Source organism: Narcine bancroftii, chromosome 2 (assembly GCF_036971445.1).
Source record: "Narcine bancroftii isolate sNarBan1 chromosome 2, sNarBan1.hap1, whole genome shotgun sequence".
Lineage (NCBI taxonomy): Eukaryota > Metazoa > Chordata > Chondrichthyes > Torpediniformes > Narcinidae > Narcine > Narcine bancroftii.
Genome location: NC_091470.1, coordinates 39307604 through 39324438, shown reverse-complemented (window position 1 = coordinate 39324438; position 16835 = coordinate 39307604). Strand labels below are relative to the sequence as shown.

The window sequence follows — 16835 nt, the reverse complement described above, 5'->3', positions numbered from 1 at the left end:
TTTGCTTTAACAAAGTGAAATTATCCATCCATGGTCAATTCTAAGACCACCAAAGAACTTTGACTCTGAGACACATCAGATGTTTGTCCAGATTACCATGTGAATTTTGTTTCTGTAGATTTACTTATTTTCCATAAACAGAACTGAATTAGAGGAACTGATAGGGTAGATAGAGTCTTTTCCTGAGTGGAAATTTCAAGGGGGTAAGAGGGGGAAAGGTTAAATGAGATTTGTGAGGCTAATCTTTTATCCAGTGACTGGTAGGTATCTGGAGTGCCCTGCCAGGTGAGGTGCAAGAAGCAGATATGGCATCAACTTTCACAAGGCATTCAGACAAGCAGCAACATGGACCATGTGCAGGCAGATGGAGTTGATTGGATTGGCATCAAAGTTACCACAGATGTGAGAGCCCAAAGGGCTTGTTTCTTTGCTTTACTGCCAGCCATAACGTTTAAAGCTGGCTTTTTCCTGTGAATTATTGTTTATCCCTCTTGGAGATATGAAGTTTGTTATCCCTCCTTCAGTGTTCTCAAATTGGTGGGTCTGGGCACTCCATAAAGGACTGAAAATGTGATGATGGCACATTTACTTCTCTTAAATACATTAGTGAGTCAGATGGATTTTTAAAAATAATAATCCAGTTGTTTTGCATTAGGTTTTTAAATTTAAATTAGGTTTTTAATTCCATACTTCCTACTTGAACATTAATTCCCCAAATGCCATTGTATGTGTCTCTTGCTCAGTGGTTCAGAAATCTTGGTGATAATCTAATAACTTAATACTCTGCTACGGTACTTCTGAAAAGTTTTGATTGGGTTTGCTGCTTGAGGATACATGAGCTCTAAACTTGGCCTGTGGATGTCAAGAATTATCTGCTGCTGAATTCATTGGGTTAGCATCAGTTCCCAATCCAATAATCATTTGTAGTCAGCGCCAATCCACCTAAAGTCTTGTAAAATTAACTTTGCAATATCCTCAAAGAACAAGGGCAAATTATCAGATGAAATCAATGACCATGAAAGTAATGTACATTCACTCTCATCAAAGAAAAGCTGCTTCCTTATTGTATACTTATTTTAATAAATTTTAACAATACAGCCCATGAAAGCCATGCTGCCCAATTACCCACAATTAACCTACCAACCCCATATGTTTTGGATGGTGGAGAAAACCGAAATATGAGTGAAAACCAGCACAAGACATGGGAAAAATGTACAAAGTTTTTTACAAACAGCACTGGATTGAAAGTTTTTTTCAGAAACTGCTACACAAACCATCCAGTGCCTCCAGAATGTTTGAGACAGGCACTTTATTTTCCCCTGTGCTCCACAGTTTTAAATTTGTAATTTAAAAAAATCACATAATTAAAGTGCACATTCCAGATTTTATTCAAGGTTATTTGTAGACATTTTGGTTTGACCATTTAGAAATTACATTGTCCCCTCATTTCAGGGCATCACAATAATTGAGATATTTAGCTGTTTAGTTGCTTCATTGGTGCAGGTATAAGACAGCGAGGCTTACTTCTAAGCTTTTAGAGTCTATATTTGCCATTTTTCAACATGGGGTCCAGAGACGAGCCAATGCAAGTCAAAGAAGCCTTTATGAGGCTGAAAAACAAGAATAAAACAGTAAGAAACATCATCTTAGGATCTCCAAAATTAAATGTTTGGAACATCATTAATAAGAAAGAATGTACTGGTGATCTTAGTCATCGCAAAGGGACTGGTTTTCCAAGGAAGATCTCCACTGCTGATGACAGAGGAATTGTCATCATAATGAAGAAGAATCTCCAAACGTATGTTCCACAGGTGAGAAACTCTCTTCAGGAGGCAGGTGTGGATGCATCAATGACGACTGTCCACAAGAGACTTAATGAACAGAATGAAGAGGCTACACTGCAAGATGAAAACCACTAGTTGGCCACAGAAAGGATGGCCAGATTACAATTTGTCAAGAAGTATTTAAAAGACCCTGCAGAATTCTGTGAAAAGGTCTCATGGAGGATGTGACCAAGATGAACCTGTATTAGAGTGATGGCAAGAGCAAAGTATGGCGGCATAAAGGAACTGCCCAAGATCTAAAGCAGACCATCTTTGCCATGGTTCGCATCACTAGTCCCTTTTGCGATGACTGAGCTCACCAGTACACTCTTTCTTATTAATGATGTTCCAAACATTTGATTTTGATAATCCTAGGTTTGGGCAATGTTTCACACAGTTTTATTCTTGTTTTTCAGCTCATAATGGCTTATTTGACTTTCATTGGGCTCAACTCTGGTCCCCATGAGTTTTCAACTCATGTTGAAAAATGGCAATGAACTAACACTGTGTCAAATAAAAACAGTGAAATAACATTGTGTTGGGGAATGAGTAGGAACCACATTCAGTGATCAATTCTAGCATCTGCAGGTCCAGCATTTTATTAATTCAAAGGTATCACTCAAGTCCCAAGTGTGCCTGAATATCAGAGCTTACTTCATGTGGAAGGAAGAATGTTTGCAACCGCTGGTAAGTTCAACAGTAAATGTACCAGATTCATGAAAGCTAGTCTGGTTAACTACTCTCAACCTGCTGGCAATTTGATGAATCCAGCACTCCTGAACTACACAAAAATTGCTACTGCTGTTAAATAAAAAAGCCCATATGAATGCCAGATTTTAGTTGATAAGTCCAACAGGGATGGGAGATGGTAATGATTTAATGTTACCTTGTTAGTGGGAAAGCCATAAAGTTTTTGATGCTATTGGAAAGACTCTAATCTAATGTAATTCCATATACAGTAAAAAAAAACCCCTCCTATCTGCCTCCTATGGGGGGGGGGGGGGGGGGGTGGGTGGTAGATGCAGGATAAGTGAATTTACCAGTGGCTTGTGGTTGTGTGTTGCATGGATTGGCAAACTAACAATGAGGCAGGCCAATTTTAAATTTCTGTATTTTTTACCTAATTATTTTCTCGATCTTTTAACTGTTGTTTGAAGCTGCCAGTTGTTTGAATTCCAGATAACAGGTGTTCTTCTCTATAAAGCCTCAATATAAATGAAAAGGAAGATTCCAAAGTAGATAAAAGGTAACTTAGAGAGATCAATCAATAAGAAAATAATTTTCCAAGAGCTTTATTTGGATCTGCACAACATAATTAAGACGTATTGAGAGATGATGATGGCAAATAGAAGAGAACAATGATTTTAAATTTTCTACCCATATATAAGAAGTGTTCGTGGCATTCTGGCAACTCACCTTTGCTTTGGTGTCAAGAAGAAATGTCTTTCTTTCTCCTTAAACTTTGTCCTGCTTTTTATTTAACACACAGTTGGGAGAGTGGTGAATATAATAGAATAACCTCATGTAAGATTAAAATTGGACTTCGTTTTCTTACACTTATATTCCAATATATTGAAATCACTGAACAAAAGCTGCACTGTGCACTAAAATGTTGATAGCTCAGAATCATATTCAATATCTGATATGAGCTGGCCACAGCAACTATAAATATAATTAATTAAATATAATTTATTAAATTTGTTATCTAGGAGACGTGTCCATCAGGGAGTTTTCTTCTTTGTGAATGGAATTCTAGAATCAATCAAATCTGAAAAATTAAATGTTGGGAAATAATGATTCAAATGTTAAATTGAATTTGCTTTAGGATTTTTTAAACTTGAATTTAAAGTTTTTCCAAACCCTTCAGGTGATGTACATTACTTATGCTGCTATTAAATGGACAAATATGCAGATGTTAGATCCACCCTTTATAACATAGTTAGCGATGTGAATGTATCTATTAACAGGAGAATTCAACTGCGCATTTGAAAATGAGAAGATCTGTGGGTTCACTCAAGACCGGCTCGATAATTTTGACTGGACAAGACAAAGTGCTTCAACTAGGAATCCAAAGTACACTCCAAATACAGGACCAAATTCTGATCGAAGTGGCTCCAAGCAAGGTAAAGTGTCAGTTTCATTTCAGGGAACAAGTGCTTGTCTAATCACAAGCCTCCACTCACCATTCATTCTCAGCATTAGGTGAGAGTAAGCATGAATTTTGACTGTTTCTTTCTTCCATCTCAAGATACTTGTATACTGTACTGACATGCAGATTGATGGAAGATTATCACCCTGAAACATTAAGTCTCCCTTTTTCTTCATAGATGCTGCCTGCTGAATGTTTCCAGCATTTTCCATTTTTATTTCAGACTCTGGATTGCATTTTAAATGCTGTTCTTTTATTTGGTTTCTATTGCTGTAGCTATGACTGGAACTATGCCATCTATCTTGTATGTAGAAATTGATTCATTATGTGAACAAAAGCAATGGTGTGAATGAAATGGATATTTGTAGCTATACCCTGCATTCAGTGGCCAAGACCACACACAGCGGATTGCATTTTTTCCCCAGCTAACTGCATGAATGAGACTAGACTGAAATGCAACTCTTACTAATCATTTTTAAAGAAACCAGTGCATTTCCTTTAACTGGTTGAATGCATGAAAAATCCTTAATCATGTGGAATATTTTTCCTTGTGCTCTGTAGGAAATGAGGGATGCTTGTAATCTCCACATTAACCATGTGAGCAGACTGTTTATTCATCTGTAATTAATGGTAAACCCCATTCAAGATATTGGTGAATTATCAACAATCGCAAAGTTCACCCCCCAACCTTGGAAAAATTGATAAAATTTCTTATTTCTAACCACTATTCCAAGGGTTTTTCCTCTCTCAGTTTATGCTAAATTAAACTAGCTTTGTACAAGAATGTGAGAGGAAAGACAAACTGAAGGGTTTCTTCTGCACACCATGCACCTGGTCTTATTCCTTCATCCAAGCTTCATGAATCAGGCCAACTTCAACACACAGGTGGGAATGAGGAGCTCTGACATAATGAACAACAAGCACCTCACTTGCTTGTCTGCTTTCTCTTGCATTTATCATGTGCAGCTTTTTTGCCTCTTGCTCCATATCATTTTTCATATCCTCTGGCAACGTGCAAAAGTTTCACAAGATCTGGAAGGAATTGCAATTAATATTGAGACACTCTTAGGAATGATCTTAGTTTTCCTAAACATTAAGACTTAGGTGTTTGCAAGTTGTAAATCTTTGGTGTCAATTTTCAAACCAACCTGCATAATAGCTGATTACACAGATGTGCATTACTTCCTGCTTATGTAATATCCTGTGCACTTCTTCCAAAATCAGTCTTTCATCGTCTAGCTTAGCCTCCACTGAATCAGGAAAAAAAAAAGCCCAACCTCTCTATTCTTTCATAGAGTATTATAACAGACCCTTTGGCCCAGATAGTCCTTGCTGATCAATGTGACATTCAAGGCTAATTTCATATCCCTGCAAGCACCTCTTCTCTATAAGTCTGCCCAAATGTTGTATTATTGTGCCCACTTCAGCAGTTTCATCTGGCATCTCATTCGAAACACAGATTACTCTCTGGGCGAAAAAAAATTGTCTATCAGGTCCCTCCAGGACCTTTCCCCTCTCACCATAAATCTATGCCCTCCAGTTCATCATCTACCCTGGGGTAAAGACTGAGTATTCATTTTATCCATACATCTCCTGATTTGTAAACCTCCATAAGTTCACCCCCTGAGCCACCTATGTTCTAGACTATCCAACTTCTCCTGTACCTCAACCCTTCCAGGCCTGACAACATCTTGGTGAAACCCCACTCTATTTTTTTTTCAATTTATTGATGTCCTTCGAATAGCTGGGCGACCAGAATTACACCCAGTACTGAAAGAGTGATCCCATCAACACTTTGTACAGGTGAATTATGAGTTCCCAACTTTTGAACTCTATGCCCCTCCACCTTCCTGTGTTAAAAGCTTTGTTCACCACCTTTTCCAAATGAGTAGCTACTTTCAAGGAATTATTCACCTCTACTCAGAGATGTCTCTGTTCTATAACACTCTACAGGGTCCCACTTATAAAGTTTGACTTACCAAAGTCCAAAGTCTTGCATATGCCAGTAGAATTCATTAAATTTAGTTTGTCATTCCTTGGCCCTTCTACCTAACTCATCTAAATCCTGTTGTAAACTTTGATTTCTTTCCTCAGAGTCCACTACACCATCAATTTTGATGTCATCCACAACTTTAGATAATCAAATGACCTGCATTGTCATCGAGAACATTAATATAGATGACAAACAGCAGTGGACCAATACCATCCACTGCAGCACACCATTGGTAACAGGCCTCCAATCAGAAAAACATCCTTCCAGTACAACCTTCTACTTACTTCCACTTCGCCAGTAATGAAACCAATGGGTCAGCTCACCTTGGATCCTATGTGAGTGAACCTTCCTTGTTGGATCTTGTCAAAGGTCTTGCTAAAGTCCATATATACAATGCCAACTACTCTGCCCTCGTCAACCCTTTTGGTTATCTCTTTGAAAAATTCTGTCAGATTTGTGAGACATGATCTCCCATATGTAAATCTATGCTGAAAACCTTCCAAATATGTCCAAATATGAGTAAATCCTGTCCCTTGGAATCCCCTCCAGGAATTTTCCGACCACTGACATCAAGAAACTCTTGACTACTTCCCCAAAATTGAAGTTCTCCAATCCACATCATGGTGAATTGACTCCGCATATCCTCTGAGGAGAACAGCTCTCCATGCAAGTGCCCTCTCACAAATGTCTTGTGCCTTGCTGACCCTGGTCCCACTGTTCAAAACGTTCTGGGGTATAGGTTAATTGGGTGTAAATTAGGCAGCATGGTTACCATGCTGTATGTCTAAATTTAAATTTAAAATCACAATCTCAGAACTTTTCCTTGACGCACACACGAATGTCATTGTGAAAAAAAGCATGTCACCACATCCTCTCTCTCAAGAATTTTCAAACTTCTACATATGTGCAGTGGAAAGTGTGCTGACTGGCTGCATCGCAGCCTGCGAGGGGGGACACCAATACCTCTGAGTGGGAAGCCCTGCAAACATGCTTCACAGGCTGAGTCATCAATTAATTGCCCATCCCTAATTGCCCTTGAGGAGGTGGTGAGCTGTCTTCTTGAACCACTATAGACCTGGAGTTGGATGTAAACCCATAGTGCTGTTGGTAAGGATGTTCCAGGATCTTGACCCGGTCATGGTGAAGGAAAGACAATACATTTCCAAGTTAGAATGGCTTGTGAATGAACTAGCGACTTCTAGGTGGTGGTATTCCCATGCTTTTTCTGCCCATGACTTTCTCAATGATGGAGGGAGTAGGTTTACAAGACACTGTCTAAGGAGCTTCAGTGAGTCGTTGCAGTGCTTCTGTAGATAGTACAAACAGCTACTATTGTGAAAGTAAAACTAGCTACTTTAGGCAAATAATGTAATATGTATACACCATGATGGAAAGATTTTCAATCTCTGCTTGTCAGATCTGCAGTTTGAATCAATAAATCAAAGCTGAACTAATCCGGTAGAGTGAATCCCAATTTAAAATCACTCTGGTCATCTAACACAGCAAGGCAAGACTTTGAACAGAGTGTGTAATAAGAAAAGATTGTTCTCTCCATTATGCTCATTAACACACTTTGCCCCTTGTGTGCGCTTTCAGAATTAATGAATATCAGTGAGTAAATTTACAGAAAATTACTTGTTGTTCTCTAACGCTCATGGGTGAAATATAACCAAAAACAACATAATTTAATGCTGGCTTGGTGTAAGTAATCACACTAATGCTTGCATAATTATTTCTATGATAAAAGCATAGGAAAAATAACAAGTTCTCTAATAAGCCTTGATAAATTCAAAAGCATCTGGTTTTGTAAACTGATAGAAGCACTCGGGGATGTTGCAGAGGCAATTCCATTAATATCACAGCTTTTGAAGAACAGGTTTATGTGAAAAGTAGGTATTATTGGGAGAAAAAAAGATGAGATCCAAAATTCCAGGATCTGAAAGGGAACGGGGGCATTACATAAAGATAAAAATTCTTGCAACTGCCTCTTTCTCTCCATTACAAGATGGTGTCGAACATGCTAATACCATCTACCTAAAAATATATCAGTCCCTCCTTTATAATTTCTAACACCAAGAACATCTGAATGGCATGAGTATACTTGATATAGCTGTGTTACCTTCCAGTGAAAGAGGTGTCCACAAGCTTATTGTCTGATGCCAATTTTTTGCAGATCATTTTCTGAGTAATGGATTCTAATGTTATAGAACTCTTGACAATTTGAGGGAACTATTCATTCACGTCACTGGGTACCTTTGGATAGCAGTAGGTTCCCTACCCCTTCCCCTGTTCAAGCAGTACTGAAGCTACATATATGGTTGTTTTGTTTCCTGACCCAGAAATCTGATTAGCTGAAGCATGTTTCAGACTAGTGTCCAGGGATCTCAACTGCTGAGAATCTCCTGACATTGTGGATTTGCATGAATTTGTTTACTCCATAATATCTTTCTTCACTGATCTCTAAGACTGTTTATTTCAAACTTTTACCTCAGTAGTTATTGCCCAGGGAGAGAGAAATGAACATAGAAATATAGAAGATAGGAGCAGGAGTAGGTCATTCATCCCTTCGAGCCTGCTCCGCTATTCAATGAGATTATGGCTGATCTTAAAGTTCAGTACCCCGTTCCTGCCTTCTCTCTGTAACCCCTAATTCCCTTATACTGTTATACAATCAGTCACTGGTTGTTGTCTGATATGATGGTCAGCAGTAAGGATTTGCAAATTCTCCAATATCCTTTTAATTCATGTAGAAGTAATTCATTCCATTTAAAAAATGTTCCTTGGGTATTTCTTCTTTACAGGAATCCATCATCAAACATATGGAAAACCCAGCAATATCTTAGGAATAACTCAATGCTTTGGATTCAAGGTTTCAAACTGAAGAGGAGAACAGTATGGGGATTCTCTAGCTGGTAGGATGGGGCTGACAGTGGGGACTTCGGAAGATGCAAATATGGAAATAAATCAATGTTTATAATTAGAATTTTGAATGAGGTGGGGAAGGGTGAAACGGGATCTTTATTTTTGGAAGTGTAGGTGATAGGTGTTCTCACTGAGTCCATATTCTGGAGTCTGCAAGGGCTGGAAAAAACCAAATGTTTAGGCACATTTAAGCAGGAGAAAAAATTGTGAAACATAACTACGTCTTCAATATTTCAACATTATTTGGACTATTCCGTGCGTAGCCAATATAATAAATACAGAAGAAATGGCTGTAAATCCTTCAGTTTAATTGTTTAGAGGTGGTTTCACTGGGTTTTCTGAATGTTTGAAGAAGTATGATCAAGATTCGATTTATTGTTGTGTAATAAAACCGTGTCATATTAGACAAAATTGCTTTTGTCTGCTGCTGGAAGACAGATTCACTATCAGTAGAAATTGCCTGAAGCGCTTCTTACAGTCAGAGAAAGAAAAGCGAAAGAGACTTTTCCCCTCCCCCAAGAGTCACCGAGTGTCCATGAATTCATCTCCAGCACTCCTGAAGCCTCCACAGCCACACCATCTGCAGCCCAACCTCCAGATCGGAACCTCCAAAATGATTAGGAACACATCAATATCTTCAGCATCCCAGTTCCAATACCTAGTACCTCTTCAACCAGTGTCAAGCCAGTCTCCAGCAGTCTGCCACCTGGTGTGAGACTCTTGACTGCTTTGAGTCACCAACAGCTTGCCTGTTGAGGGGAATGAGGAATGTGGGAAAGAAAGCAGGATGGGTGGTTGGGTTTAGGGATACTGTTTGGAAAGGGAGGTTGAGGGAGTGTTTATGATTGGTCTTGGTGGAAACAGAAAGATCTAATCTCTTGTAGCGGCTCACCTGCACAACAAGTGAACCAGCGCCAGCATCTGTGGGTAAGTACGCAGACAGCAGCATCCATGGAGATGCTCAGTGCAGGGCAAAGCCAAGGCCCATAAGTTGATGTCATTTCTGCCCCGCTGGGGTGCTGAGGACTCTGGAGCCGGCTGGGCCTTTTGAAGCACACCATTTCAAACCACTAGGGTAGTTACTCCAGAACTCAGCAAGACTCAGCGTGTTCCTTTTGGTTTAGTTGCTTAGCAGCCATATTAGTGACCCTGACAGTGCAATGGCATTTGGACCCAATGCAAACAACTTCAGCAGCATGGACAATGCGAACAACTCAACTTTTCAAAACGCAGTTTCGCTGAAACTGCCGACTTTCTGCACCGCTCAGCCCATCGTCCAAGCAGAAGCCCATTTCCAGGTCAGGAACATTGTCTCAGATGAGACGCAATATTATCATGTTGTGGGAATATTTCCTGTGCTCGACCAGGAAATGGCAGGCCATGTAATGGACTTTCTACAGCAGTCTTCGGAAGCTGGCAGGTATGGGGCTCTCAAGGCCCTTGTTAGTCGGCACATTTGGCGTCTCACACCATGTACAGGCTGTGCTGTTGCCTCGGATGGACAGCCTAGGTGACCGAGTGCTGTCAGCCCTAATGAGTGACATGCTGGCACTAGCAGACGGCCATAAGCCATGTCTACTCTTTGAACTGCTCTTTTTAGAACAGATGCCAGAGGTTATCCGCCCACTACTAGCAAACGAGAATTTCTCCAACCCACACAAAAAATGGCCGCTCACGTAGACGTTTAGTGATACGCCAAATGAAACAGAAGGGTCAGTGTCAGAATTAGTGCTGCATCATGGCCGAAGACACTACCACACTGCACCCCATCAGCTAAACCTGCAGCACCCACATCAAGCAACGACACCAGTTCCGAATCTTGGTGCTTTTACCGTTGTGATAGTACAGATTCTATCACCGATGTGTATATGTATAGATGGTAGTGTAGGATGACTGTGATTGGCTGAGACCTACTGGCAGGTCTTAAAGGGTTGCTCCAAGCCAGACTGGTCAACCTACATGATATGCTCCAGTCTTTTAGTTAATAAAAGCCCTGGTTTAAATCAACAAGTCTTTGGTTCTTTCGACACGCTCTACAATTTTATTAACTAAAAAGTTTTGAAGGGATGGAGCGTATTCTATGGCTGAAAAGCCTCGACATCGACCCACAGTCAGCTACAGCCTCGAATGACTTTAAGCACTGGGTGAGATGCTTTGAAACATACTTACAGCTCTCTGATCCTGCTGTGATAGAGGACAGCCATTGACTACTAATATTGATGACTATGGTGTCCCCGAGAGTCTACCAGAGTGTCCAGGATGCGACCACTTATGCTGCAGCCATGAAAGTGCTAAAAGGGCTCTATGAGCGACCGGTGAACAGGGTCTATGCTCAGTACAAACTTGCTACAAAGAGGCAACAGCCCGGGGAGTCCTGTAGAGCTTATATTAAAGCACTAAGGGCAATGGGCAGGGACTGCCTGCACAGACAGAACTGCTGAGGAGACCACAGACGATCTCATTCAGGATGCCTGTGTGGCCGGGGTTCGATCGAATGAGGTGAGGCAGCGCCTGCTAGAGCACGGGGGAGAAAATCTAGAGGACGTGATCCGGATCACAGAGACGATGGAGGCTGCGGTATTTAAGTATCTCCGGGAGAAGTAGTTCCTCCTCATTTGCTTTAAATCTGTTTCCTTTCAACCTTATTCCTATTTTGGTCTCCATGCACAAGGAATAATCTTATTTCCCCAACTTCAATTCTCACCTGCCAGTGAAAACAACCTCCCTGCTTCTATCTTATCGATTCCCTTCATAATTTTATGTTTCTATAAAATCACCAAAGCAGTGCCAAGTTTATTAGCACTTCTCTAGATAAAATGCACCAATTCCATCTTAGAAATAGATTGGGAAATGTTTGTTACAATAAAAATAGAATTAATATATAAATAGTTGGCATGGGCTTAGACCATACTACATAGGAGCAGAATTGGGTCATTCAGCCCATGAGTGTGCTCTGCCATTTGAATCATGGCTGAGGCCAAAGGGTCTGCTTGCATGCCGTGTTGCACTGCGTCTAATTTTGAGATGATGTAACAGATTTGATGACCAATGGTTAGGCAGCAGTGTCTTTCATCACTTTCCATAGGCTTTCATAAAATGTTTCCAAACTAAAGAAATTACCTGCTCAGACAAAATTAAAAAGAATCATTGCCAGAGCGCTTCTTTACAGGACCAATTAACAAAAGAAAATGTTAGAGTGGACATCCTGAAGCCTGATTGAAGAGATGTCTGCCTTCAGTTAACTCCTAAACAGGGGAGGTGGAGAATTGGAAAATTTTGAGGAGGCTGTTCCACAGCATAAGGCCCAGGCAGCTGAAGGACAACCTTAATATCTCTGGAATCCGATTTTGTATCTGTGTTTATGATAGCCATAAATAGTGATCAGAGTTAGGTTTCAAAGTTAACTGATTAAGAAATTGAGCAGGAAGGGAGTGAAATGTGAGATTAGCCACTGGTGTTAAATTTGGTCATATTTTATGAGCTGAAGGTGTTTAATAAGATGAACTGTGTGCCTTGGTACTAAGATAATAACCACTCTTGAAGCAAGGGGAGATTTGGTGAGATGAGAAAAGCACAGGGTTTGATTGTTGGCTAAGCATTGAAAATGTCATCTTTGTAAAGGGACAGTTTTGAAATAAATATTTGGGTGTCTCAAATATCAAACAAGGGAGGGCGCATTAGTGATGCTACCTGCTCTTCTGGAAGAGTGGAATTGTTCACTTGACATGATATTAAATTAAGGAAGTGTTGTAAATGCAAGAGAAGACAAAAGGCAAAGGAGGAAAAACCCAACACCCAACCCCAACCAACCAATTTTCCCTTGCAACTGCTGCAATCGTGTCTGCCTGTCCCGCATCGGACTGGTCAGCCACAAACGAGCCTGCAGCTGACGTGGACTTTTTTACCCCCTCCATAAATCTTCGTCCGCGAAGCCAAGCCAAAGAAAAGAAATAGAAAAGACTAGAGTTGAGCTGTATTAAAGGAAGATTATCAAAACAGTGCTGAGTGGTGTATAAAGGCAGTGGATAATGAAGTGGGATTGGTTTGGATTGAAGTCAAATTGAATGAATGGAAGGAAGTCACAAGTGGGAATAGTCCATCAGACCCCTAAATGTGACCTCTTAATCGATCAGAACATAAAGGACATATTTGAAGGTAACTGCAGTTATCATGGGATATTTTAAATCTATATATTGATGGGTTGAACTATTGATCTTGTCATTACATTTAAACCCAACTACTCAACTAAATCTGTCCCAATCCAGCTACATTGGAGAGGCTGGACGCTGACTGGGAGATCGGTTCACTGAGCATCTTCGCTTTATCTGCATCAGTGATAATGATCTCCAAGTGGCCAATCATTTCAATACTGAGCCACACTCTCACACTGACATGACTGTCCATGACTTGTCAAAACTAAACCACCCATAAATTGTAGGACCAACACCTAATTTTCCATCTGGGCACTCTCTAGCCAGATGGCATTAACATAGACCTCTTTGGTTTCTGCCAGCTATTCTTCATTCTCACTCTCTTTCCTGCCCCTCTGTCTTCTTTCCTTCATGTCTCCACCCCCTTCCCTCTCTATTCACAGAGCCATTTCTGTCCCCCTGTTTTCTGGTGTGCCCTCTCTCTCTTATCCACCTTTGGGACTGTGCTTCTCCCCCTGCCCCACCCATTATTTAATTCAGACACCTGCCCACATTTTGTTCATCCCTTGATGAAGGCTTCAAGCTCAAAATGTTGGTTATGTATATTTATCTTTGCTCTATAAAGGACACTGTTCAATCTCCTGACTTTCTCCAGTGTAGTGTTTTTACTTCAACCATGGTGCCTGCAGACTTTCGTGTTTTCCTCCTTACATTTTTGATCAGGTCAACTTTGAAAAAAAATGCAATACTTTGGGCTCAGTTTAGTTGCAGTTAAGGTTGGATTTTAATTGTAGAACCCTCGTCATCTTTGTGCGTCATTTAATACTGTTGCGGACTTCACGGGCTGAATAGAGACCATGGTGGTTTTATGAGTAGGAAATTGAGTTTGCCAAACTTTGAGGATGTAACAAACAAGGTGGGAAAGAGGACCAAATAGGTCTGGTGCATTTGGCTTTCCAAGAGGCCTTCAACAAGTTTAGTGTGCAGGAAAAGAGCACAGTGGGGTTGGAACACAAAGGGGAATACTTAACTCAGTATAAAGAGAATAGGAATAAAACTTTCTATTGGCAATAACTTGTGTAGTTCCATAGGATCCTAATTCAGCAATTTATAGACTCTTGCGATTAATTGTCAAAGGGACTGAGAGCCCTAACTCCACATTGCTGTTGATACAAGATAGGTGAATTAGCAAGTTGTGAGAACACTCAGAGTCTGCAAAAGGATATAGATAGAACATTGGAGTATAATGTAGGGAAGCAGGAGGCTATCCACCTGAGAAGAAAGAATATTAATTGGAATGAACAAAGGTGTGTGTGTGTGTGTGTGTGTGTGTAGAACCAGCTTGTAATTAGGAAGTCTAATTGATTTTTATTGAAATAGGTATGAAGTATAAAAATAGAGAACTTTTGGTGTAACTTCACTACAACTGAGGTTTTGGTCTCCATGCACAAGGAATAATATCCTCACACAAGAGTCAGTGCAGAGAATGTTTGCAAAGTTGGTACCTGAGAGACAAAGGTTGACAAATGAAGAAAAGTTCAACAGCTTAGGTTATCCTCACTGAGTTACTCATCACAAGACTCCAAGTGATGACATTTTCTGGCTTTTACTGCGACATAGTAACCATCCAATTAGAAGTGGTGCAGAAGAGATTGTCAGGATGTTACCAGGACTTGAGACTTTAATTTTAACTTGAAAGCTGAGTCCTTAGTCCCTGGAGCACAGTTATATACCTTATGGAGGTATATAGCATCATGAGGGGCATGGATAAAATTAATGTTCATCCTTTTCCCAGGGTAGATGATTCTAGAATGAGAGGCATAGGTTTAGATGGAGGGGAAGAGATTTAAAGGGGACTGAAGAACACCTATTTTCACTCAGAGTGTGGTCCATAAACAGAAATGAGTTGCCAGGGAAGCTGTATGAGTGGGTACAATTATAATGTTCAAAAGATATTTGGACAGATTATATAGATGGGATGAGGACTCACCCAGAATATCAACTTGGTTAGCCTGGTTGAGTTGGGCCTGTTCATTATTGTTTGGTTCCATGAGACTTTTAAGTACAATTGGGTAACAAAACGGCAGGAGACCCCTGTCCCAGCAAGACCTGCCCTTTGTCAGGCCAAGAGTTTAGCCTTGGAGATGGGATTGTGGTGGGGCTGAAGTGAATGTGCAGGAGAAGAACTGAATTTGGTTAGCATTGTTCATGTAATTCATTTCCCTGAAGTATCAGTCAACAAGGTGAATATAATTTGTGCAAACAAATGGAGGCAAAGTTTGGCTCTATTTTTTAAACTTTTAATAAAATTGAAAACAGTTTGAAACTCTTCTGCCTCCCAGATGAGTGGCAAAGTAACAGTGCTGCTCTTTCTCCACTGTGGCCTTTCCTGGGGGTTAGCACAAGGCTAACCCTACCACAAGAAATGAAATGGCCAGGAGATAGTCCAAGGATTTTGACATTGATGAAGGAAGTGATCCTCAGCGCATGAAAACTGGTCATGTTATTTCCACCCAGTTGACGATGAATATGAAGTGAGTTCATCAGGCTTGTCATTGAGGAGCTGCCAGAGCACCTGGAGGACACCTACACAGATATGGAGAAAAATGCAAACTCATTACAGACAGCGCCGGATTCAAACCTGGGGCATTGTGCTAAATGTTCCGCTAACCATGCTGCTCTCTTTTAATCTTCATCATATCTCTTTCTTAAATTAGATGTACAGTACTGTAATAGGCCAATTTGGCCCTATGAGTCTGGGCAGCCCAAATTTCATCCCATTAATCTACACCCTGGTACATTTTTGAAGGGTATAGGGAAACTGGAGTCCCCGGAGAAGACCCACGCAGACACGGAAAAAAGTTCAAACTCCTTACAGACAGTGCGGAATTCTAACCCAGCTCCACTCCCGATCGCTAGCACTGTAAAGGCATTGCACTAACCGACCTTATCCCATCACTGTTAATTACCCAAACACCGGACTTTTGGATGGACCGCTAATTACATAACGTGTTCACTGATGCTTTACTTTAATGCCCCCATCTTCCTATTGAGTAAAACTATTATAGGTGGATGCAAAATTTACTGCAAATATTTATTATTTCTGGTTCCTATTTTGATGTGCTCCAGTATGTGGCTTTGCAAAATTGTGTTTGCTCATGGAAACATGATTTAGAAAATGTAAATTTAAATAAAAGTAACTCCTGGGAAAATAACATTACAGGCAATCCCTGGGTTGAAGACATCTGATTTATGAATAACCCATAGTTACAAACCAGCAAGCCAACCAGAAGTAGAATGATGTCAACTTCTGGTTTGAGTGTGGTTGAGTCTAATTTTAATTAAATTATTTGTCTTAAACAGTAAGCAATCTGAGGCAGTGCTTGAAAAATCCCATTTCTTCAGAATTTAATCATTTTGTCTCAACTGAATATTAACTAAATTGAGAGTACAAATATCACCGACTTCCCAGACCCCACCTCCAGAAATGAGTTTCCATCTTGTCCCCAGCCTCCCACAGGCTGTATCTCTCAACGTTTCTGATGTGGGTATCCACCTCAGCCCAGGATACCCGCAGATGGAGCTCCTGATGTCTCCAATGTACATTTGCATCCTGGTCCCTGCTGCTCACAGACTTGTGCTTCCAACACCTTCATCGCTAAGCCCCCGTCCCTGCCAACCAGGTGCTGGAGCAACTGTCACCTCCGCCAGTGACCCCGACTGCAAACATACCATAGCCCCCGATGCCTCTGTCTACACGGGTCCCGGTCCCAACCAACACCATCCGGCGCCCACGC

The 16835-nt window shown here is 40.7% G+C and overlaps 1 protein-coding gene across 3 annotated transcripts in view; it reads left to right on the top strand.

Annotated features, from left to right (window-relative positions):
- mdga2a (MAM domain containing glycosylphosphatidylinositol anchor 2a) overlaps positions 1-16835 on the top strand; it is a 615537-nt gene that overhangs the window by 541207 nt on the left and 57495 nt on the right. For 2 of the 3 annotated variants that reach the window (XM_069916370.1, XM_069916371.1), the window contains exon 15: positions 3791-3946. In XM_069916370.1, the coding sequence (XP_069772471.1) occupies positions 3791-3946 (156 nt within the window). Of the gene's footprint in view, positions 1-3790; positions 3947-6066; positions 6267-16835 lie in introns of those variants that run through there. The other variant, XM_069916372.1, reaches the window with a different exon arrangement.